General features: G+C 19.6%; 3 protein-coding genes across 5 annotated transcripts; 2 read left to right on the top strand and 1 right to left on the bottom strand.

The window, feature by feature from the left end:
- The first annotated feature begins 367 nt into the window (after positions 1-367).
- Positions 368-8562, top strand: LOC100863073 (uncharacterized). Its single transcript, XM_003697056.4, has 2 exons — positions 368-429; positions 7039-8562. The coding sequence occupies exon 2, from the start codon at positions 7078-7080 to the stop codon at positions 8176-8178; it is 1101 nt and encodes a 366-aa protein (XP_003697104.1). The 5' UTR covers positions 368-429; positions 7039-7077; the 3' UTR covers positions 8179-8562.
- LOC100870478 (putative cytochrome P450 6a14) lies at positions 7901-14682 on the bottom strand. The gene is made up of 7 exons (XM_031918824.2): positions 14542-14682; positions 13162-13358; positions 11711-12080; positions 10839-11185; positions 10527-10751; positions 9619-9870; positions 7901-9125 (listed from the first exon to the last, which is right to left on the bottom strand). The coding sequence occupies exons 2-7, from the start codon at positions 13343-13345 to the stop codon at positions 8962-8964; spliced, it is 1542 nt and encodes a 513-aa protein (XP_031774684.2). The 5' UTR covers positions 13346-13358; positions 14542-14682; the 3' UTR covers positions 7901-8961.
- An 852-nt stretch (positions 14683-15534) lies between these two features.
- Positions 15535-25084, top strand: Ehbp1 (Eps15 homology domain containing protein-binding protein 1). 3 transcript variants are annotated; one of them, XR_015292200.1, is made up of 19 exons: positions 15535-16100; positions 16750-16957; positions 17068-17249; positions 17324-17535; positions 17692-17827; positions 17916-18146; positions 18382-18571; positions 19285-19451; positions 19526-19745; positions 19934-20104; positions 21440-21520; positions 21616-21729; positions 21929-22129; positions 23151-23300; positions 23393-23610; positions 23719-23907; positions 24161-24277; positions 24403-24460; positions 24575-25084. XR_015292200.1 is itself a non-coding variant. In XM_003697057.4 (18 exons), exons 1-17 carry the CDS (start codon positions 15997-15999, stop codon positions 24240-24242), a joined length of 2856 nt encoding a protein of 951 aa, XP_003697105.4. In that variant the 5' UTR covers positions 15535-15996; the 3' UTR covers positions 24243-24277; positions 24403-25084. The 3 variants fall into 3 exon arrangements, 2 of the variants coding, with proteins under 2 accessions (XP_003697105.4, XP_086764627.1); XM_003697057.4 differs by having other exon boundaries at positions 24403-25084; XM_086908501.1 differs by lacking the exon at positions 21616-21729 and having other exon boundaries at positions 24403-25084.
- The last annotated feature ends 308 nt before the right edge of the window (positions 25085-25392 follow it).

Here is a 25392-nt window from a genome sequence, read left to right as displayed (position 1 = left end):
ATTGAAATGCAATAATATTTTTTTACATAATATTGACAACTTGTAATTTGTATGATTTTTAATATTTTAACGATGATATATATAATTATAGATTAATATTTAAAATACTATAACGATTAAAAAAATATATAAATATATTTATTTGTTCTATATATTAAATTAATTATAAATAATCTATATTAAATATGTTTTTATAATTATAAATTATAAATTATTATAAATTTGAATTTCTTCGTTTGTTTCAAGAAATGGCATTGTATACCATTATTCTCAACATCCTGAACCCCTTCCGTAACCATCGTATTACCATTAGCTCTGAGTACAGACCTATAAGAGGTACGATAACCAGGTAAGTGGTATCAGTTCTTAGTTGTTTTCTCGTCCAGAAACAGCACTCATTCTTTGCACATTTGACCAGTATAGAGCTTTGTAAGTATTGAAAGTTATTATTGACAATATATTATTTATTTGTATTTTCCATTTTTGAAATTAGATAACAATGCAATATTAATTTAATGTAATATTACATTAATTATATATATTTTTCAAGAAGTTTATAATAATTTTATTTTTCAATATAATAAAAAACTTCTAAAAAATTAATTACAATAAAACTTCTAATTAATTAATTATATAATATATACGATATAAGATTATAGTCTATAAAAATTATATTTTTTGCAAATATTTATAATATTTAAATTTAATTATTCATTCAAAAAATATAAAAGTGAATTAATTTCATTAATTAATTTAATTATTTATTCTATGTTTTAAAATAATTATCTTAATACATTAGACGTTTAAAATGATATTTTAATTTTATCAGTGAAATAAATAAATAATATATAGAATTTTATATTTAAAAAATATTTTAATTAAATACGTAAAATAAATTAATAATTTTGAATGATACAGAAAATAAATTATTTTTTAAAAAAAGAATTAAAGATTTCACATAATTTTATGTTAATTATTGAATTTATAATTTATATGAAACTACAATATATTTAATAGTTTTTATTAAATAAATCTCTAGTAAATATTTTGTATATCTTTCATATAAAAAATATAAATTTTCTATTTATATTTCTAAATCATATTTTAATTTTTAAAAGTTATTGTTATTATTAATTATTTTTAAGAGTATCTGTATATAATCATTTTTTTTATCAATGCAGTTACAATTTAATATATATATAATATATAAAAAAATATATATTATATATAAAACTGCAATCTATAAAAAGTGAAAAATTAAAAAAGAATTCATTTGCATCAATATAATGTTGAAGATAAAAAATCAATTAAAATTTTAGATTAAAAAATATATGTACTTTCACTTATTCAAATTGTAGAATTTTATGTAGTCACTATATTATGCTCATTTCTTGCAATAACAACATAAAAATTATAAATTGTAAAGAAAAGGAATCTAATTTTCATTTACTATAAAAACATATTAAAATATTAAAATGGAAGCTTTAAAATATTATATTAAAATTATTCGTGGAACTTAATAAAAAATAAAAGCAAAGTTAATTTTCTACAACAACAATTAATTATCAAAATTTTGGATGTAAACTGTGTTCTTTTAATAACTTTTAAAAACTTCAAGTTTTAAATTATGAGAATTAGATATGTCGAATAATATTTTTTATCTTCTAAGAGAATCAAAATTTTTTTTTATTCATTTAATTATTATTTAAATTCTGTATTAGTATTCATATTTTATATTTAATTATTTATATATATTGTATATATATTATTATTTATATATATTATATATAAAATGATTTTTCTAAATGATTTTGAAACGATATAATTCTTTAATTTTTTGTTTTTGTCACAAATAAATATTTATACAATAAATCTAAATAAATATTACAAAATATTTCTTTTACATAATAATTTATTCAAACATCTTTAAATTATTTATGTATAAACATATAAATTTTTAAAAACTTATTCAAAAGAATGATATAAGAAATTAATTATCTTACTACATAATAAAAATAAACAGAGTCGCACAAAATTTTATATAAAATTTAGTTTAAAGATATTGACATCGATTAATTGATATGATTTATATTTTAAACATTTAATAGTGATGATAATTCTTTGACACAATTTCATAATTTTACTACATTCTTGAAGAATTACTCTTCACGATCATGCTTCAAATGTGAAGTGAAAGAACTCAATTACGCCTTCAGATATATATATAAATCTATAATAATCTAATACTCAATTATATCTTGATTTTATATATTCTTTTTTTGTATGACTTTTATTAATAGTATGATACTTAATAATTTCTTTTTTATTATAAAAAATAAAATAATTAAAATAACAAAAAATGAAAATGATTGATCTCACAATATTTACATGTACATATATATATATATATATATATGTACATCTATTCATTATATCTAATCATACTTTAATTAATTTTAAAATTCATGATTTTAAATATTGATAATCTATGCATTGATAATAAATTATTTCAAATTTATTTCTTGCTTTCTTTTATTACATTGTTATTACGATCATAATTTTTAATTTACATTTTTAATTTAATTTTTAATTTTTATTTTTTTATGTATATCTTTTATATATATTTTTTTTTTATTTATTTTATTTTTATCTTTTTTTTTAATTAATGCACATGCATGATTGCATACGTGCTTAAGATTATATACAAATAAAGATTGTCTCCCATTGATTTAATTATACGATTACTTGTGTATGCATTGCTTTTTAGAGCGCAACGGAACTGGACATTTGATTTTGAACCGTTGTAATAAATTGCAACAGAATTGCAACCGGAAAACTAGAACGTACGTCATGAATGATCCATATCAATTCTGAATTTCGTAAAGGATCATGATTAATGCATTTTGTGTTCTCAAATCAATTCTCCGAAAGATCAGTTTTTTTTTTTTCTTCTATAAGCATATTCTTGAATTGAACAATTCAAAATTTTGCTTCGATATAATTAATATATTTTATTCAGAGATGGATCTAGTCTCAAATATCGAAATTTCAAGAAGTTTTTCAAATTTCATATTTGAATTTGAAGAATTCTGTCAAAATTTATAAAAATTTTTATTTCTTGACAAGTCTTTGAAAAAAAGAAAAAAAATGAGTATTTTAAAGAATTTCGTTTCGAAATTTTCAAAATTCCACAAAATTTCGAATTTAAATTTTATGAATTTAAAAATCCGGTTTCAATCATCTCTAATTTCATTATGATAGAACAATATTTTAATTCGACAAATATTATTTTAATTTTATAATCGAAATATCTATGTGTATATATATATTTATTTTAATATTTTAATTATGGAATATTTGTTAATAAAAATATTTATAAAATTTTCATACGATATTGAAAGTCAATTTGCAATATTCTTGGAAAACGATCTAGTAAGAGAGCACTATAATATATACTATCAGTGCGGTAAAGGCGGATTTTATTGTAACCTTACCAATCTTCCATGACTAATACACAGTAAAATGTGAAAGGCAGGGAGTGTCCAAAAAAAAGATACACATACTTACATACATATATACAGAAATATAACAGTTTTAATTTTAAAACAAATGAACTAGTTCAAATTTTTCAAATCAGCATATAAACTCATGATGTAATACCACACTTTTTTTTTTTTTTTTTAATTATTTATTATATTTATATCTCGTTTCTAATTACTAATTCTAACCTAATTGATAGAATTGTAATAGATTTTTCATGTGTTTGATTTTTATTACATCCATTTTCTATCATATTGTATTGTTCAATACTATATATTTCCTTAATATTTTAAATTTATAATATATAAAAGAATTAAAATTATCAAATAAGTAAAAAAACAAATAAAATATAAATTATATTTACGCAATTCCATTATTTCCATTATTTTTACGCAATAATGGAAAATCATATTGATATAATTGCATGTAAAAAAAAAAAGAAAGATGAAAAAAAATATCATGAATAATATGATAATAATAAAGTTATAAAAATTGTTTACATATATAAAAACAGAAATAACTAAGTATGAAAAAATTTAATTGATTAAATTTAATTATTTTACAAGTGCATACATACTTGATGAATTTTCATAATCGATTTTTTTAAGAATAAATCTTTAATAATAATTGCCATTCTATATTTTCGATTTACTTTTACATACAAAGAATCGCTTTCCATCCATCCAGCTTATATCATTGATTTTCATTATGCATTGTATATAGTAGAAAACAATAGAAATAGGATATTTGTTGATAAATTTTATTATATTGAATATGATGTTAAGTTTTGTTACTTTGTTAAAAATAATTTCAGTTCAGTATATATATATATAATAGTTTCAATTTTGTATTTTACGTTAAAATAAATTTTTATAATTATTATAAAATAATTAAATATTAGATAATCGAAAAAGTTTTATGATGAAAAAGAAAAGTGCAAGAAATATAAAAAACAAACTTTTATTAAAATAATTATTCTTAATGTGCTTAATAGAAGAAAGTTATAAAAATAGATTTGATGAAGTTAATTTTGAAAGTAAAAAAGTCATCTTTAATATACTCGATTTTTAATTTTGAACTTATCATCGAGCTTAACAAGAGTACTTATGAATAGAGGATGAATATTAAAATATTTATGAGACATTTTTGGTATCAATTTCTCTTCGAGAGGATAAATAAATACAAAAGTTGATATATAAAAATGTCAATTGAGATTTATCTATCAAGTTATGAGTAACTTAATAAAATTCGTGTTAAATAAACCGAAACGAAAATAAAATGTGATTGTACTATTGCTACATTCTATCATCATCTTATTTTATCTAATGTAAATTCTAATTTTATAAAAAAGTTTCAATTGATATTTTTATATGCCAATTTTTCTGTCTATTTTGATTTGAATTGATCTTCCAAAAATTCCAAATTCTATAAAGAATATTCTATTCTATTACATAATTATTCTCAGAACAATGAAAATTGAACAAAAAGTTTTCACTCGTAAATTTTGTAACTTTTCAAAAACGTTTCATAAATTTACTGCAGTTGTATAATAATATAACATTGAACAATTTTTTAACTATGCACAAAAATTATTATGCAATTCAGTATTTATCCAATTTTAAGTCTCAATTATTTTCAATTGCTTATAGTATTATTAAAGTAACAGAATGGTTTTGTATTTTATTATACATATATTTTTCTATCATAAAAGAAACAATAGAATTTTTTTAATTCTAACTTTAATATTAAAAATAAATATAAAATAATAAAAAGTTATCAGAATCTATTAAATAGATTTTACACTTTGAGTTATTCAAATTTGATGCTTTTTCTTAGATTTTTTTAATTAAATATTATTTTTTATTTAATTATTCTATAAATAAGAAGAAATTTGAAGAATAATTATTTTTCAAAAACATGATGGAAAAATAATTTAAAAAAGAGATGTATTACAAATAAAAATTCATTGATTTCAAATGATAATATAATACAAAATGAATACATGGAATATAAAAAATTATTATTCTTTAGATGAAGATTAATATAAATCAATATTTTATACAAATAATTAAAAATATTTATTAACAATTAAATTACAATAAATTAAAATAATATATAATAACGCATTTATTTAGAAGAATTTGTTTCTAATTATATTAAAAAAATCACTTATAACATAAAATTTAACATATTGAAACTACAATAATTTTTTATGACTTATTGAAAGATATTACAAAATAATGAATTCAAAATTAATTATATATATATATATTACTTTATATTGATATTTAGTTGACCTCAATCATAGCCCTTAAGGCCTTATTTTATTCTATACTAGTTTTTCAGTTACTTTCGATTTAATAGATATAAATATCTGTGCTTCAATGCATTATTCGAACAGTTGAAATTTTTTTATTTCTTACAACTTTCCACAGAATGTAGAATGCTATTCAGTCTGTCGTTTTATGGGCATAAGTGCCCGGTTTTTTGCATACAATACTGAAGGCAAAGCCACAGGTAGTGAAACTAGAGAAGTGAAGGCTTCAGATTTTAAATTTACTGTTAGTGATCGGATGGATATTATTATTGATTACTAATATTGATAATAAATGATACATATGATTCGATACAAAAGTATATATTTAATATATGAAATATTGATATATATCAAAGTTTTAGATATTTAGTTATCATTGATATTTAGTTTTATTTTATTAATATTTTTAAAACGATATTTAATTATTAATATAATCTATTATATTATTATATATATTAAGAATTATATTAATTATATTTTAATAATTATGAATTATTTAAAATGCTGTTTAAAAATAAAATTTTAATACTTAATACTTCATCTCTCAATAATATTATGAGATTGTGACTATATTTTATTATTTTAGTTTTTTATTATTTTTTTTTAATATGTAAAAGTTTAATATTTAAATATTATATATAAAAATAAACGAGAATTTTTGATACTTTGAATGCTTAAATAAAATTGAAATTTCGAATTAAAAAATTGATAAATTGTCTATATGTTTATTATCCGAGATTTCTAATAAAAATATTTTCTCAAATAGTCAAATAATATTTAATTGAATAGTATATTGTCTTGATTTTTCAATAATTTTGTAATATATCATTGAACGAAATAGATTGAATTTTCTTAATATAAATTTTTGAATTCGTTTATTATTTTTTATATGTTTACTTATGTATAAAAAAACATAAAATTTTATTTAGAAAAAAAAGAGAACCATAAGATCTCTCTTTTGCAAATAAAAAATATATTATATTTATACTATATTATTATATCTTATCTCCTTTTTTAAAACATTTATATACTTTTGTCTAAATATTTTTTTATATCTTTAATTCTTTTTAAGATAATCGTGTCTAGATAAAACAAACATTTAAAAAAAAAATTTTTTTTTAAATTTAAATTTTGTTTATGTATTACAGATTTTCATTAACATTAATATTTTTTTATTACAGATCAAAACTTTGAAAAAAGAAATACCTAAAAGATTAAAAATGAAGGTATTGTTGTTGCTATTGGCGTATGTTTGTCTGGTACGATGTGGTCCAACAAAGAAACAAGCTCATGATCAAGAAGCTCAAAGTTATGAGTACGAATACGCGCATGAACCAGCACTAGCACTTGTTGATTCTGCTGCTTTCGCCAAAACTCCTGTCTTAGCCCCAGTACCAGCTCCACACAGTCGCGGGATTTCTCATCCAGGTTTCAGTGTAGGTGGTCCTTTGGCCAATATCGCGAAAGGGGCAGCGGAACAAGCGCATACGCAATTAAGCAATCAACAATCCGCAGCTGGACAAGCCGCATTTGTTGCGAAGAACACATTGGCGCAAGCTGCTGTTCAATCCGCAGCAACTGCGGCTGCAGCACTTGCTGGAAAACAGATTGTAGTTCAGGGATTGGAACAACAATCGAAAGACGCTCACGTAGCTGTAGATAGTGAAAATTTACAATTACAGCAAGCTGAACGTGCCGCAAATGCAGCAAGAACCACAGCTAAACAAGCCATGCATCAATTGCAAGTAGCCACAGCAGCTTTGAACGCGGCCCAAGCCACGGCTGATCGTGCAGCACAAGCTGCCGCTGAAGCTGCAGCTGAATTGGCGGCACAAACTACTATGCTTGGCCAAGCAAAAGCAAGAGCGGAATCGGTAGATGAACAACTTTCTGCTGCGCGTCTCGATTACGAAACTACCCAAGCCGCTGCAGAAAAAGCTGCGAATGCAGCCGCGGCTGCGCAGAACAACGCTGCTGCTGCTGCTGCGCATGTGGCCGATAATGCTGCTGCTTCTGCGCTTTTGACACACGAACCAACAAAGCCTTCACCACTTCCGAAACTTCCTCCTCAACATGGACATGCACCTGCTGTCGCAGAACCTGCCCTCGATCTACCTGCTCTTCGTCCACATGGTTCTCTTCTCGCGTCAGCTGGATTACATCAAGCGAATGCTCTTGTATCTACCGGATATCAAGAAACTATTGCTCTTCCTGCATCCGGATTGCTTCACGAACCGAATGGTCTTCATCGTTCGGAACTTCTTAGTTTAGCTAATGCTTTACCGACCGATAATTATGCTATTAAAGGTTATCGGTACTAGATTCTTTTCAAATTGAACGTTTTAGTGGAATCTAGTGTTATTGTTATCGTCGTTCAAGAATAACGAAATATCATGTCAGATTGTAAAATAAATTGTTGAAGTCAACATCAAACATATCCCGTTTAAATTCTCTGAATTTTCTCCCATTTTACTTTTTTTTATGTGTGATTTTTTAAAATGTATGATCTTCTTTTATCTTCTTCAAGATAAATATATATAAGAATATAAATATTATTAAACGATTGTTACCTCGCATTAAATGTTTATTTTTTTAAAGAAAATAATTTTCCGTTATTTTATTTTCATATAGAGGTGTACAATATTAAAAACAGAAATTGATATGAAATAAAATTGTATTTGTCATATTAAATATTAAATATCTTATTTTCGTTCTTTTTTGTTTTTGTTTGTATTACTAATATTAGTACTAACATAAAATTTAAATCTTTAATAAATTATTAAAAAAATATTAATATTGATGGAAAGTAAACCATGATTTTTTTTTATGTTATTATAAATTTATTTACTTTCTGTTTTTATCTAGTAAATAATTATTTTTTGAAAAAAACTCATTTCTTTTTTTTTTTTTTTTTATTAAACATATAATACAATTTTGCTAAATTTATTTTGTCTTTTGTCTCTAAAATGTATGTAAAATAATATTAACTATATATTAATTATATATATAATAAATATTTGAAAGTAATTTAAGAAAAATATAAAGTATCTTACAAATATCAATTCTAAGAATAACATTATTATTAAAATTCTTAATAATTAAAATTATATTGGTTCAATACTTAGATGTATACCTCCTTTTCCTACTAATATGAGGGATCCTTCCTCGAATTCCAAAGTAGATGGTGTATTTGGTCCAAGTTTGAATTTATTCTTTAATAAAGCACTAATTATAGCAATTTTTGTCTGTATCAAACCAAATCGTAATCCTAAAAAAGTCAAATAATATTGCTTTGATACATTGATTAATTTCTAATTCATAATTAATTTCCAATTCTAAATAACTATATCAATTATATATCAATAATATTTTCTAATTATTCCTATTATTCATGATTTTATTTTTTCTTTTTTTATTTTTATTAAAAATTTATTAATGTTCATATTATTTATTTTTTATTGAAAATATCTTATATTTATGTGTTTATAGACATATTTATTTATTTATTTATCTATTTAAATTTATTTATTTTATATTTTATTTTTTTAATTAACAATATTTACGAAAAAAAAATTAGAATTGATATATGAAATGATATATGCAAAAATGTAAAAAATTGAATTATTATTGAATTTGCTGAAGTATAAATTATTTTGTTATTATAAATTAATATATAGATATGTTATTAAAATAAAATACTCACTCGATATATATATATATATAATTTTATATAAAAAATAAATAAATTAATAAATATTTACCGATACATATTCGTGGTCCTTCACCAAAAGGCAAGTATACATAAGGATGCCTAGTTTTTATATTTTCTTCGGAAAATCGTTCTGGATCAAATTTTTCCGGATTAGGATATATATTAGAATCTCGATGAAGGCCAAAAACAGGTATGGCTACTGAAGTTCCTTTCGGTATGCAAAAATCTGTTGTATTCAATTTTATATCGTTTGTACAAATACGATTTAAAATAACAATTGGTGGATATTTTCTTAAAGTTTCTGAAATAAATTAAATTTTATATATTTTCTGAATTTATATTATTAATTATTATGGAATAAATAATATTTATTTGTCAATAAAATATAGTAGGAACACTATTTTTAACAAAAAAGTATTCTCATAATACGATTAGCAGAAAGACTGAAAAACTAAGTGATATGTGGAAGTCTAATTACAAATACATTTAGTTTCTGTTTAAAAAATTTCTGTTTAAGAAGAACAAAGAGAAAGTAAGATAGACTATTTTTATGCAATTTCATATATGTTTCTATTTCTATTCAAATTATTATATTTTATTAGTAACAAAAATATACGTTAAATAATTAGATTTCTTTGTATTTAATTATTTTCTTTTTTTTTTACAACAGAATGATAGATTATAAAATTTTAAACATTTTATAAATTATAAAATGTATTATATATCTCTATCCTGCATTATTACAGAATTATGCAAAAAACGCATTAAATTTTTTAGATCTTTCTCAATTTCTTTTATAAAGAATAAAATTTATACATGATTATTTTTGCTCGTTTTCGTTGATACGAGTTGTGTCAGAAATATTTTAACAATTTTTTAAAGTATTGGTATTATTGGTAAATATTGACTAAGTTCAAATATAAAATATTGTTAATATTATTATTAATATATACGAACCAGAAATCACTTTATGAAGATAATTCATATCATTTAGTACGGAGTATGTCAAATCGCCATTTTTCTCAATCATTGTTCGAATTTCTTCGCGTAGTTTATTCTGGATATCTTGATTTTTTGCTAATTCATATAAACAGAATGTGACTGTAGTTGATGATGTTTCAAATCCAGCTAAGAAAAAGACATAAGCTTGCGCCGCAGCTTCCAGCATTGTCAATTTATTTTCTATTTGTATTATAATTAAAAAAAAATAATTATTTTAAAATATTGATTATGAAAAATGAAAAAAAAATGAAAAAAAAAAATAATTACTTGCAGCATTTATGTTATTTGACACGAATGATTCATCATCCGCATCTACATATCCATTTTTCATTAATTGAATCAATAAATTCAAAAAATCTTTTCTTTCGATGTTATTCGATTCTCTATATTCCACAGTTTGTTTAAACATATTTGTAAAAAAGTTTATGACACTTTTTTCGGTATATGATATAGAAAAGAAATCAAGAACTTGTGGAGCAAATAAAATAAGAGCATTCCAAAAAGGTTTTGGATCGAATATTTTCTTTCCCCAATATCGAAATTCATTATTTGGTTCTTTAAAACTGTCACATGATATTCCAAATGCCACTGACATGATAATGTCAGTCGAATATCTGAAAAAAATTATAGAATGTAAGCAAATCTAAGAATGAAAAAGAAATCGTATAAAATAAATTTATTTATTCTATAATAATGAATATATATATATATATATGAAAAATTAGAAATAGATTTATTATCATAATTTTATTTAAAGCAATAAAGATTTCGTTTTATATTTTAATTAATAATTATTTATTTTATTTTTTAAAAACAATTTGTTTAAAAAAAATAATAAATGTAGAAATATATTTGATAAAATATTAAAAATAATATATTTAATTCTTTAAAAATTTCAAATAAAAAAAATTAAAAAATATCTTAAATTAAAAAGAAATTATCACAATATATTATAAGAATATTTCAGATGTATCATAAGGATTATAAAATTTTATTATATACATAAAACATTATTACATAAAAATATGAAAAAAAATTCTGTTTTCTTACTTGTCTTCTTACTCATTTAGCTCATTTAATTTATTATCACTGTAATTTTTATCTGTTATTATCTCTTATTATCTGTTATTATCTCTTACCTTGCAAATATATCTTTCACATCAATTATTGATCCTTTCAGCGCTTCTTCTTCTAAATATTTTTCGAGAATATTTCCAGTTTCTTTTAAAATCGGAAAAATTTGTTTAATTTTTCCTGAAGTAAAAGTTGGTGTCAATTTTACCCTTAAATTTCTCCATTTTTTCCCCGGTAATTGAAATAGATGTCCAGATAATGGATCTATTTTTTCATTACAAAATATTCCACGATCATGAAAACTTGTAAATTCTTTTGTCAATACATCTCTAATTAAATTGGGATCATTCACGATTAAAAAAGGTTTGTAAAACATATATATGCCAACGAGAGGATGATGTTTATTGTGTTCGTAAATATCTTTAAAAAATTCGGCTATAAAATAAAAATTTCATAATTAATATATATTTGTGTAATTAATTATAGATTATGTACAATTCACATTCTTTAATTCCTTAAAACTTCAAACAGATAACTTGTGTTTCTTACAATTAAATATTTGAATAACTTTACTTTTATAGAATTCTTTTAAATAAAAGTGATTTAATATTATTATTTTAATATTTAGTTGTTTTAATATTGAAATATAATTGATAATATATTTCATAATATTATAGATTAATTTTAAATATTTTGAATATATCTAGAATTTTAATTTTTAGAAAAATCTAATAATAAATTCAGTCTTTATATCATGATTTTTAAAACATGAGATTTTAAGAAATAAATAAAATGTTTCAAATAAAAACTGCAAATATTAAATATTAATATTTATATAGAAATATTATTATAAAATTATTCAATTATTAATTATATTTAATTATATAAATTATTTTTTTCTTCTAAAACTGTCTAATCTTATTTCAAAAATAATGATTAATGATTAATTATTAATAGAATATTAATAAATATGTATATAATACATATATATAAAGATTCATTAATCAACGTAATTATGAATCAATATATAATATTGCTTAATAAATATTTAATAAATAGTTAAATATAATAATAATTATAACTTATCATTTTAATTCTTATACAATTCTAAGTTTAGAAAATCGATCATTTATCGTAACATAATGTTTCTATAATTGTTTTTTCAAATAATTTCAAATATTGATCAATATAATTTAAAAAATTCATATACTAAGCAATAAATTGCAATACACATAATTAATAATTATTAATAATTTTTTTAATATTTTTAATATTATATTTTAAAAATTTTTAATATTATATTATTAGATATAATAATTTTAAAAAAGCATGAGATTTCTTATATACATTTAAAAAAAATTTACATAGAATAAGAATTTTCCTCAAATTATTATTTAAAAATAAAATGATTAATATAATTTTTAAATAAAATAAAATAATAATAAATTTTTAAATTTAAATAATATATGTTTAAATAATATATTTATTTTTAATAATATAATTAATATATGCTTACCAAATGATGTTTTACCAGTTATTATTGGCATTATATTTCCAGTTGGAAAACTAGGTTTAACATAAAATATTCCTTTTTTGTGCCAAAATTTAAAAAGATATATTTTATAATAAAAATACAATCCAACAATGATAAGACTTGCAACAGCAATAATATCCGGTATTAGCCATGTAGTTAATAACATGATGTTTAATTATCTATCATGAAAAAGAATTTTAAATTTAAATTCTTTATATTATTATATTAATTAGTTCATTTTCGGTTAGTTTAATGATAATTAAAATATATTTAATATTAGTTATTATTTTAACATTTTAATACAAAAATATATATTTCTTTTTTAATATTTTTTAATATTTTATATTTGTATTCTTATATCTATAAATAATCTTAAATTTTCTATATATATCTAAAAAATAATAATTTGATTTCATATTTTGAAAATATTGTGAATACTGTGTATTTTAATTATTTAAACAAACAAAAATTTTCAAACTTTTATCAAAACTATTAAATTCATTAATTTATTAGAAGTAATAATATTATAATATATATATTGCTAAAAAGTTTTTTAAATTTAATTTGTAAACTATTTATTGATAATATATCAATAATATTACTATTTTGATAAGATATGGATATATTATAATTTCAATATTCCTGTTGACAATGATGATATTGCTAAAAAGTTTTTTAAATTTAATTTGTAAACTATTTATTGATAATATATCAATAATATTACTATTTTGATAGGATATGGATATATTATAATTTCAATATTCCTGTTGACAATTAAGTAAAAATAAATTATGTATTAAAAGTTCTAAAAAATAGCAGAAAATTTCAATTGCTTAAAAAATATGAGAATAATCCAAACATAATTATTATTTTTATGTTACATATTCTTTCCTTTGATTTTATAAATAGTTAAATTTAAAAATTCAAAAATTCAAATAATAATCTTTTTTTTTATATATTACATGATATAATATAAAAACATGTAAAGAACGTCCTATAATTTATCCCATAATTTTTTTTTTTTTTCGTAGAATCATATTCGATACCAGTTACGAAACATTCTGAATATTAAATATATCGAAATAAATTATAATATACAGAATAGAAGAATAACTTTAATTACCTTAAATATCTTTGTTATTTTTAAAAATAGTTAAAAATTTTTTATATCAAATTATAAAATATATATCAAAATATAATAATTTTACTATTAACTTATTAATATATTAGTATCAAATTATAATATAATAAATATAATATATATATTTATTTATTTGTGTATAAATTATTGTAAATATATATTTATTTGTAAATATGAGAATAATAATTAAAAAATATAAATAATTTTATTAAATGACTTACAAAAATTAAGAATTTAAATAACTTTCAAATTTAAAATAATTTTTACGTTCGTTTTGTTCTTCTCCAAACCTTCTTCACTTCAGTTATAAGAATTTTAAACTGAAATAAATATTTCTTTTACTATGATATTTATTGCATAAGATAATTTTATATTTTTTACTATAATTATCATAACATGAATAATGCAAATACATTGTAAATAAATATACATTGTATATAGCTAACATTGTAACATTAGATAATATTGTATAATGTAATTATATTGCATGATTAATGATGAAATTCAATTAATGATTAGATACTAGATAATGACTAGATTATTTTTACATTTTGATTTTTTTAATAAAACCAATAATATTTTTAAAAGAAGTTTTCATTTATTTTTTAATAATTTTTAGATATGAATTTTTTTATAATAAAATTACTATCATTTTATATAAATTTAATAAAATTATTTTTATAAAAATTACTCTTTTTCTATTAATTTGTAAAATATATATTATATATTTATATATTGTAAAATATATTAAATAAATTATTAAATATATTAAAATATATTAGATTTAAAAGATTATTAAAAAACATTAGATTTTGAAATTTGATTTTAAACAAAGAAGCGCGCATAAATTCATGAAATATATGAATACTAGAGGAAATGTTTTAGTTGTGTTTTGATACACTAAGTCAATAATATTCTATATGTTTTCTAACTATATTAAAATATAAATTTAGTTTAATAAAATTATCTACATTATATATTGCATAATTGATAATTAATGTGATTAATAATTAATATTAAAATATATATATAAAATAAGTTTTTAGTTTTTATTTCGTGTAATAATTGTAATTATTATTTTTACAAATATTTAATAAATAACTAAATAAGTTACAATAATTTATAAAAAAATAAATTTGTAAAAATAATTACACAAACTTTAAAATTATCAAATTTTCTCTGTTCAATAATATTACAATCAAGTTTCCTATCATAGAATTATATAATATAAGATCAATAAGTTGAAAAGGTTTCGTCAAAGATCAAGTTGATTGGAAAAGTTTTTAATCTTGTGATTGTACTTTTTTTTAATCAAAGTTTTTTAATCTATAAATGTATATTGTTTTGTGCGTAAATATTGTTGCTATAAAAATGACAATGGAATATGTAATAAATTAAAAAATTGGTGAATTCATGAATCAAGAAATATATATTTTTGTTCATATTACATTAGTAAAAATGTCAAATAGATGAATTATTAGGGAATCTTACAACCTTAATATTACAATAACCTAAAATAAAAAAAAATATTTTCTTTACACGTTTTATGAACAATTGATTTTTTAATTTCTATAATTTTGTCAAAAATGATGTGTCACGTTAGACACGTATGTAAATAATTATAAATTCAAAAAAAAAAAAATACAAAAATCATCGAAAAATTAATTTAATAAAAAATGAGTTCTGTTTGGAAACGATTACAACGGGTAAACAAGAGAGCCGCAAAATTTCAATTTACTGTATCATATCATGAAGTTACTTTACAAACGACAACAAAATGGTGAGTATTATGAATTTTTTTCAGAACATAATCAAAGTTTTTAATATTTCTTATAAATAAATTCATAAGTCATTTTCTAACAAATGTCAAATATATTTTATAACATGTTATGAGGAACATATATATATATACATATATATATGTATTTTATTGTATAAAATATTATTTAAAATTTTTATATTTATATATTATTTAAAATTTTATTTATACTCAAAAACTTATGTAGAAACAAAATATTATGTGCCATTTGTAAAATAAAGAATGACATTTTGTCATTGATTTGACATAAGCATATATATATATATATATATACCTATTATATGTTATATATTATATATATTATATATTATATATTATACATATATAATTTTTCATATAATAAAATATATTATAAACATAAAAATTTAAAGTATGCATTTGTTATAAATTAGTATTTATATTTAATTATAAGATTATTAAAAAATTATATAAAAGGAAAATTAATTCACATATTTTTAAATATATAATACATATTGTTAGTTATAGTTTTATCTTATAAGATATTTATACACAATTGTAATATTATTATGAATGTAAAATATAGTGAATATAAATATTATTAGAAACTATTTTATGCTATATATAAAAGTTATTTTCTAACATTATATAGGAAGCCAAACAAACTAAGTGTTGTATGGACAAGACGTAGTAGAAGAGTTAGTTCAGAACCATTAGATTGGGAACCCAGTTTAAGTGATCCATTAAAAGGTGTTATTAGTTGGGCTGTTCCTGACAATCATACAGTTTCAGTAACTTTGTTTAAAGATCCTAGAACTCATGAATTAGAAGATAAAGATTGGACATTTGTAATTGAAGATGTAAGAAAAAACAAATATAAACATTTATATTATAAATATTATTATATATTAGAAGTAAGGAAATATAAATTAATATATTAATATATTAATTATTAATTATATATAATTAGGTTTCATCTACTGGTAAAAGACGACATGTAGCTGCTACAAACATAAACATGAAAAAGTATGCTACTTTGGAATCTAGTCAACAACAACTTAAATTAGATTTAAAACCTACATCAAAAAAAATTGTTAATGCTACATTAGAATGTACTTTATCTTGTGTCTTTTTAAGAGAAGGCAAAGCAACGTAAGAAAATATTTTTAAATATTTCAAACATATTACTAATCAAATTTAATATTTTTATTATAATTCTTAATCAGGGATGAAGATATGCAGAGTATGGCAAGTTTAATGTCAGTTAACAACAATAGTGATATTGCACCTTTAGATGATTTTGATAATGAAGATATACCAGAAGATGTTGAAGAAGTATCTGGAAAAAATCTTGATGAAATTTTAGATATCTCTGCTCAACTTGATCTAATGACAAGTAGTCTTACTGAAAGTGAATTACCTAGTACTCCAATAAGTGGTGTGTTCAATAATTATATTAAAAAATTATATATACTTATTTTTAATATATATATGTATATATAAATTCACAAATTCTTACATATATAAAAGCTCTTACATATATTCACATATAATATATCAATACATATTCATAATCATATTGTATAATCCACAGTGGCAAGTTTATCAAAAGATGATACCACTCCTGTAAATGATAGCGATCATATCATCCGTGATGTTAGTTTGTCAGCCATTGGTGATTCCTTTAAAGAAAAATCACCTTTAAAGGATACTATTGCTGTTGAAAACAAGTATATTAAGAAATTTTAATAAAAAAATTAATATTAATTATGCTAAAAAAAAAATAAATTTAATATCTTTACTAAATATTTATTGCAGTAAAAATATTGAGCATACATTGATAAGATTACCATTGCAACCATTAGAATTAAAAAAGAATGATGCCAATATTCCTAGATTAAAAGAAATTACTCCAGGTCAGGATTTATTAGAATGGTGTAAAGAAGTAACTAAAGATTATTCTGGAGTGAAAGTTACTAATCTTACAACATCTTGGAGAAATGGAATGGCATTTTGTGCAATCATACATCATTTTAGATCAGATCTTATGTATGTATAAAAAAAAATAGATTTAAAACTTTTAAGATATGATTCAAAAATTATATTATCATAATATAATCATAATATAATATATATCATAATGATATTAAAGATGATTACTTTTTTTCACAAATGTTTAAAATTAATCTAAATTTATATTTTATTTTTAAATATTTTTAACATAAATAAAATGATTATTTTTTAACATAAATATCTGATGTAATAATTAAATGATAATTTGCAGAGACATAGATTCATTATTGCCACATGATGTAAAGGGTAATTGTAAAAAAGCATTTGATGCTGGAGAAGCTCTTGGGATACCTAGAGTAATAGAACCAGCAGATATGGATATATTGACTGTACCTGATAAATTAGCTGTGATGACTTACTTGTATCAACTGAGAGCACATTTTACTGGTCACGAATTAGAGGTAACAGATTTATATTTTTTAAAATTATTTTATTTTTTTATGTTATCTTTATGTTATTTACAATTATTAAAAAAATTAGATATAATTATTTATATAAAAATATATAGAATGCTTGAGAGAATTAAGTAGAAAAAAGGATCAATTTATCAATTTAGGAAAAATTTATCAATTTTTATATTTCTTTTGTAAATCTCTAGAATTTCTTCTTAAATTTTTTATTTACTTTATTCTATTAAAATTCAATATGAAGTATATTATATATATAATAAAATTTTATCTATGTCATTATTTACATATTTTTTACATTTCATAATTTCATAATTTTTTTATATCTGATCATTGAATAAATATTTGAAAATTATAAATTTTGATTCTGATCCGAAGCACAAAATCTCATATTATTTATACATCCCTATTTGATTAATATTTTATGTATATTATTTACTTCCTTTTAAGTATTTTAATGAATAAAATATATTTAAAATATCTGTTGTAATCAAATCTTGTTATTTTTTCTAGAATTTACAAGTTTTTACATATATATATACATCATATTTTTGTATATTGTAATATTTTTTTTAAATATTTGTAGTTATTTAATAATTTCATTGAATCTTATGTAATTACATATACAAAGAGTAACATAACATTTAATAGATAAAATCAATTTATATAACATGTTTTATATAATGTATTATTTACTATATTTTCAGGTACATCAAATAGGTAAAACAGCAGATGAATCATCTTATATGATTGGCAGATTTAATACAGACAATAATTCAGATGTAAGTGTGCAATTATTTGGTCAGGAAATAATTAATTTGCGCAAAAAAGATCAAATGGATCATAAAAATAATAAAAGTGATAACAACAAACGGTATGTTTCTTATATTTCTAATTATTTTCAGAAAATAAAAATAATAATAAAGATACAATATTATATTTCTTTAGATCAAATCCATTTGATAATAAAAAAGAAGATGTTAACATTGATGCTTTAAAAAATAAATTACATTTAAGTTTGAACATAGAAAATCAGGATCATGATCAATGTAAAGATAAGTCACCATCAAGTGTTAAGGATGTTAAAGATATTATATTAGCTAGTTCAAAAAGTATTTTAGAGAAAGTATTATCACCAACAAAAGAAAAATATTTGTCTAGAGAAAAGGTACATAAATAGATTTTTATATAAATAATTTCTATATAATTTATAATATTAATAATAATATAATATATATTTATAATATTAATATTATAATATTATATTATAATATTTAAAATTATAAAATTATAAATCATTATTTTTTTCACTTAATAATAAGAAGTATATTGATTGAAATTCAATTATATACACAGAGTAAATCTCCACCAAGAATATCGCAAACACAACAACGACCTATATTAATGACTCGTCGACAATTAACAGATCCTTTTGGATCTGACGAAGAAGAAGAAAATATTCAAATAATTGACGAAAAATGGTCTCAATCAATCTCGATTAATAAATCAGAAACGCCAGTTAATAATGTCAGTATATTTAAAATATTTGTTTATATAGTACATATTGTATAATTGTCTATTGATTTTATATTATCTATTTTATGCATTGATATATATATTGAATTATATTTCATTTTATATTTACTATATTTTATATTCCGCATAATATCGAGTTTTATAGTTAAAGATAGAATTATGAAAATAATTAAAGATGAAAGTAATTTCAGCTATTTTGTAAAATAGTTTCGGACTATAATTTTAAACACTATATCTAAAATTATTTAAAAGATTGATATATTTAAAAATTTTAAGACTAATTTTTTTTTAAATCGTATAAGTTTATTTTATTTATGGGAAAATAAAATATTTAAGGAAAAAAATTAAAAAATAAAGAATAAAAGTTTTGAGGTTTTTATCTGAATTTATATATTTGCATTTATTTAAAATTTTTTCGATTTTATCCAGTAGAAAGATTCACATTTTTTTTATTTTATATATGAAGATTTTATATATTTATAATGCATATATAAAAAAATAAATTTATTATATTTAATTAATATAATAAACTTATTATATAATATATTAATATAATAAGAATTATATATTGATTCAAAAATATATATTGAAAATTTTATTTTATATGCTTTTCTATCTCTATGTTTTATTTAAAGCTTTGTAAAAATAACTATGATTTATATCAAAAAGATATATCATTTCATATAATAAAATAAAATAGACTAAAATCTTTGAAATTATTTACTTATACTATGATATTTTTTTCTATCTTTAATTATTTTAGAAAATTAATTTAAATAATCATAGTTTTATATAAAATTAATGAAATTAATAATTAAAATTAAGGAAAAAACTATTTATACATATATATTTTGAACGATGGTATGATGGGCATTTTATTTATTACACAAAAAGTTATAATGTTTGTTTTTTTAAGTATTCTAATTATAATTCTAATATAAAAGATTTGCAATGATTTATTTTCATCAAATGAAAGATATTAGAATAATTCTATTCAAATGATGAATTGAAATATGAAAAATGTTTGCATAATTATTATTATTAATTAATATTTATTGATTAATATGAATGTGCTATTTATTTAATATGTATTTATTACATATGTATATTTATACGTTTTGTATGCAAATTTATTGTTTGTTTGTATATAAATATATATACATTATATTGTTAATGTTTTTAACATGAGATTTATAGTATATATTATATATTTATATGTTTTTTTTTTGTTATTTAATTTTTAGTTTTTAAGTATTTTAATCTTTTTTGATAAATTTTTATTATTTTAATAATTATGATAACTTCAATAAATGCATCATTTTACAGGATTCAATCAATATAAGTGACAGAGGAAATCGTACTGAATATCAGACAATATCGCCACAAGGAGAACAACGTTCTCAAAATGTAATTACTTTGCTTATATTTGTCAATTCTTTTTGTAGTATCTCAACTAATTTATTATTTTTCTTTTTTTTTCTTCTTTCTTTTTTTTATATTAGCCATTAGTCAGTCGACATGACGAATTAAGACAACGTGCCAGACAACTATTAGAACAGGCTAGGAATCATACAAAATCAACTGGTCTTATTTCTACTGCTGCTTGTCCTATTGAGGTTTTGTTTTTTTTTTTTTGTTTTTCTTTTTTTTTTTTTTTTTGATGTTATGGTTTTATATAAGATAGTTATATAGATTCATTTATTGTCATATCTATATATTCATTATTTATAGTTATTATTTATAATAAGATTGTCTTTGAATTAAAAAATATTTATTTTATAATTTATAGATTTTAATTATTTTATAATTTATTAGAGTCAAAATGATGATGAAAGACAGCAACAATTGCGTGAAAGAGCAAGACGTTTAATAGCAGAAGTAAAAATGGGTGTGAACATTACTTCAAATCAAATTAATGATGACAATAATAGTGATAGACGTTCAATAGATGATCAAAATAATAGTCCAAGACGAAGTATTACACCGTCTACTCCAGGTGATAAATTTAGTACAAAGGTTAGTGATTATTTTTTTATAAATTTAATATTTTTGTATTTAAAAAAATATAAAGATATGAATGAGAGATTATTAGATAAATATGTAATAATAATAATATATATTTAATTATCATTTTTTATAACTTTTCTGATCAGATTACTTTATTGTTGAATCCATGTTTATATTCTTAAATATTCATAAATCATCACATAATCTAAATATAAGATAATAAATATATATTTATTGGTAATTATTAATTATTAAAAACAATCTATTTTATTATATGATTATTTATATTATGTAGATTTATAAATTATATAAAAATTAAAAAAATTATTAATTAATAATTACACTCATAACTGTACATTTTATTTATATCTTCATGATTTATATATAATATTTAAATTCTATTTAAATACAATAATAATAATGTTAAATGATGAATATATTGAACAATAAAAATAACTAATATATGAAAATCATTTATTAAATCATATTTTTTGTGAAACGAATTTTAAAAGCATTAATCCATTATTATCCATATATATATATACATATTTCTATTTTTTTCTATTATCAATTATTTATTTCGAATATTCATATTGATAAATATTATATATATAAATATTTATTTTATTAAATAATATTGATATTTTGTCAAAACTTCTACATTATTAATATGTAAAAAATAATATTTATTTTTATTTTATTTATTTTATTTTAAATGATAATCTGTTGTATTATGATATAAAAAACAATATTTAAAAAAAATCGTTTATTGTTTTTAAGAAATGGTATTAATTGTATTATATATATTATATTATATTATATATTAATTGCATTTAAATTTATAAAAAATAATTTATTAATTATCATCATATATTTATATCTTTAATCATTTTTCAAAGTAGTTAAATTCAAATAAATAACATCATGTATATATCTAATATTAAATGATTTAAATTTTAATAATTTCTTTATTGAAAAATTTATCTTTTATATTAAAATATATATGTATGATATACAATAAATATTTCAGTCTGAATACAATGGAAATACTTTAGGAACTCCAAATGTAATAGATGGAGAAAAAAAAACAGGTTCTCCTTTGTTTTCGTTTTCTAAAATAATAGAAAGAATTTCTCCAGATAAAACTAGCCCAGATAGTACTTCATATACGCTTAGAGGGGTATGTTTTAAATTAATTTGAATACTTCAATTACTTGTACTTTGAATACTTCAATTAAATTAAATACTTCAATGCAATTATTTTGTATCTAGTTTGGAAAAGACATGTCATCTTATATTCAAAATGAATTAGAAGCATTAGAAAGAGAACAAACTCAAATAGATATTCAAGCTGCTAAACTTGAAAAACAACTTCGAGCTGCAATGGAAAGTGATAATGAAGATGAAACTGAAAGATTAATGTCTCTTTGGTTTACACTTGTTAATAAAAAAAATGCGCTATTAAGAAGACAAATGCAATTGAATATATTGTAAGAAACTTCTTATTTATTTATTAATTAATCTATTTATTTAATTAATTATATAATATAATTTAAATATCTTTTATCAATTTTTTTATCGATTTTAATATTTTTTAGAGAAAAAGAAGACGATCTAGAACGACGGTTTGAATTATTGAATCGTGAATTGAGAAGTATATTAGCAGTAGAAGAATGGAGAAAAACTCCTGAACAAAAAATGCGAGAAAATTTACTTTTAGAGGAGCTAGTTTCAATAGTAAATAAGAGAGATGAATTAGTCCATCATCTTGATACACAAGAAAGAGCGTAAGTTTCAATTATTAATTTATATTTAATTTAATTTTATTTATTTTAATCACTTATATTAATATTGGATTTATTAGAGAAATTGTATTACAAATCAATAAATATTAAAAATAATAATTGATTAAATATTTTAAATATTTTAAATTATTTTAAATATTTGCTTTTCTGAATATAAATGAAGAAGAAAGAATTTTTGATTTATATTTATTATAAATATTAGATTGCATTGTGTTTATTTCATATTATATTTCAGTATCGAAGATGATGATGAAATAGAACGTAATTTATCTAGAGCTGGTTTAGCTCAACGAAATAAAAATTGTACGATACAATAAAAGTATAATCTTTTTTTGTTGGTCAAAAGTGACAAGTAAGTATTGCAAATCAATAATTTTAATTATAATTTTTTTAATAAAAAAAACTAAAAATAAAATTCAATTTTTTAAGTAACAAAAATTATTCAATTAAATAATTTTTAATTCAAAATAATTATAGGCATAATTCATTTTGCTGTGGGGTTGCCAAAGAAAACATAATAAAATTTTTTTCAAAGGTAAAATCAAGAATTATAAAACAATAATATTTAAAAACTTATTTTGTACTATGAACTATATATAAATTATACAACCAGTGTTTTATATTTATACATATTCATTATTAAGTACAGCATCAACAGAATACTACTTCCTGTAGTAGATCTAAGTTCAAAATGGTCCGTCGAAGAAATACACAAATTCATTGAAGTCTATAATGAAATTATGAAAGTTGTAAAAAGAATATGTTGCTAGAAAAATCAATTTCAATTATAATTCAATACATTCACTTATAATTATAATATTTCATTAAAAAAGCAATAGAAAAATATATTATGTAGGAACTTCTCAATACAAATAAGGTGCTCGAATTTTAATATAAATTACAGAAGAATATATAAAAAAAAATGTTGCTACATATAACATTGTCTGCAATTTAGTATTATATATTACGTAAATAATTTAAAAAATTATGTATAAAAGTATATAAATCACTAAAAGAAAAAGAAATTAGTCACTATATATGAAATAGTTTAGAAATGATATTAAAATTGGGAAATTTGATGAAAAATTTTAATGAATTATATTTTATAATCTATGATACTCATAGATTATGTTTATTTTGTGCCATATAAATATCTTAATTTTTATATAAAAATTATTGTTTATTTATCTATAAAATATTTGCCATTTTTTTAGTAACATTATATGATATGTAATTATGCATAAAATATCATATACATTAGTAAGTTTAATAATATATGAGGCCTAATCAATTTTACAAATTTATGAATATATAAAATATTATTACATATTTCTTTCTTCAAGAATATAATAATTAAATTATTATTAAATAATGAATTAAATTACATAATATGTATTATCTTATATAATTATTGCTCAACAGAATATTAACTCAAAATTAAATGTGAAATTAATAATTTAATTATAA

The sequence above is a fragment of the Apis florea genome, unplaced genomic scaffold (assembly GCF_048593485.1).
Source record: "Apis florea isolate Af1SG1 unplaced genomic scaffold, ASM4859348v1 contig_3078_pilon, whole genome shotgun sequence".
NCBI lineage: Eukaryota > Metazoa > Arthropoda > Insecta > Hymenoptera > Apidae > Apis > Apis florea.
The sequence above is the reverse complement of the archived record's forward strand: the minus strand, read 5'-3'. Positions and strand labels throughout refer to the sequence as shown.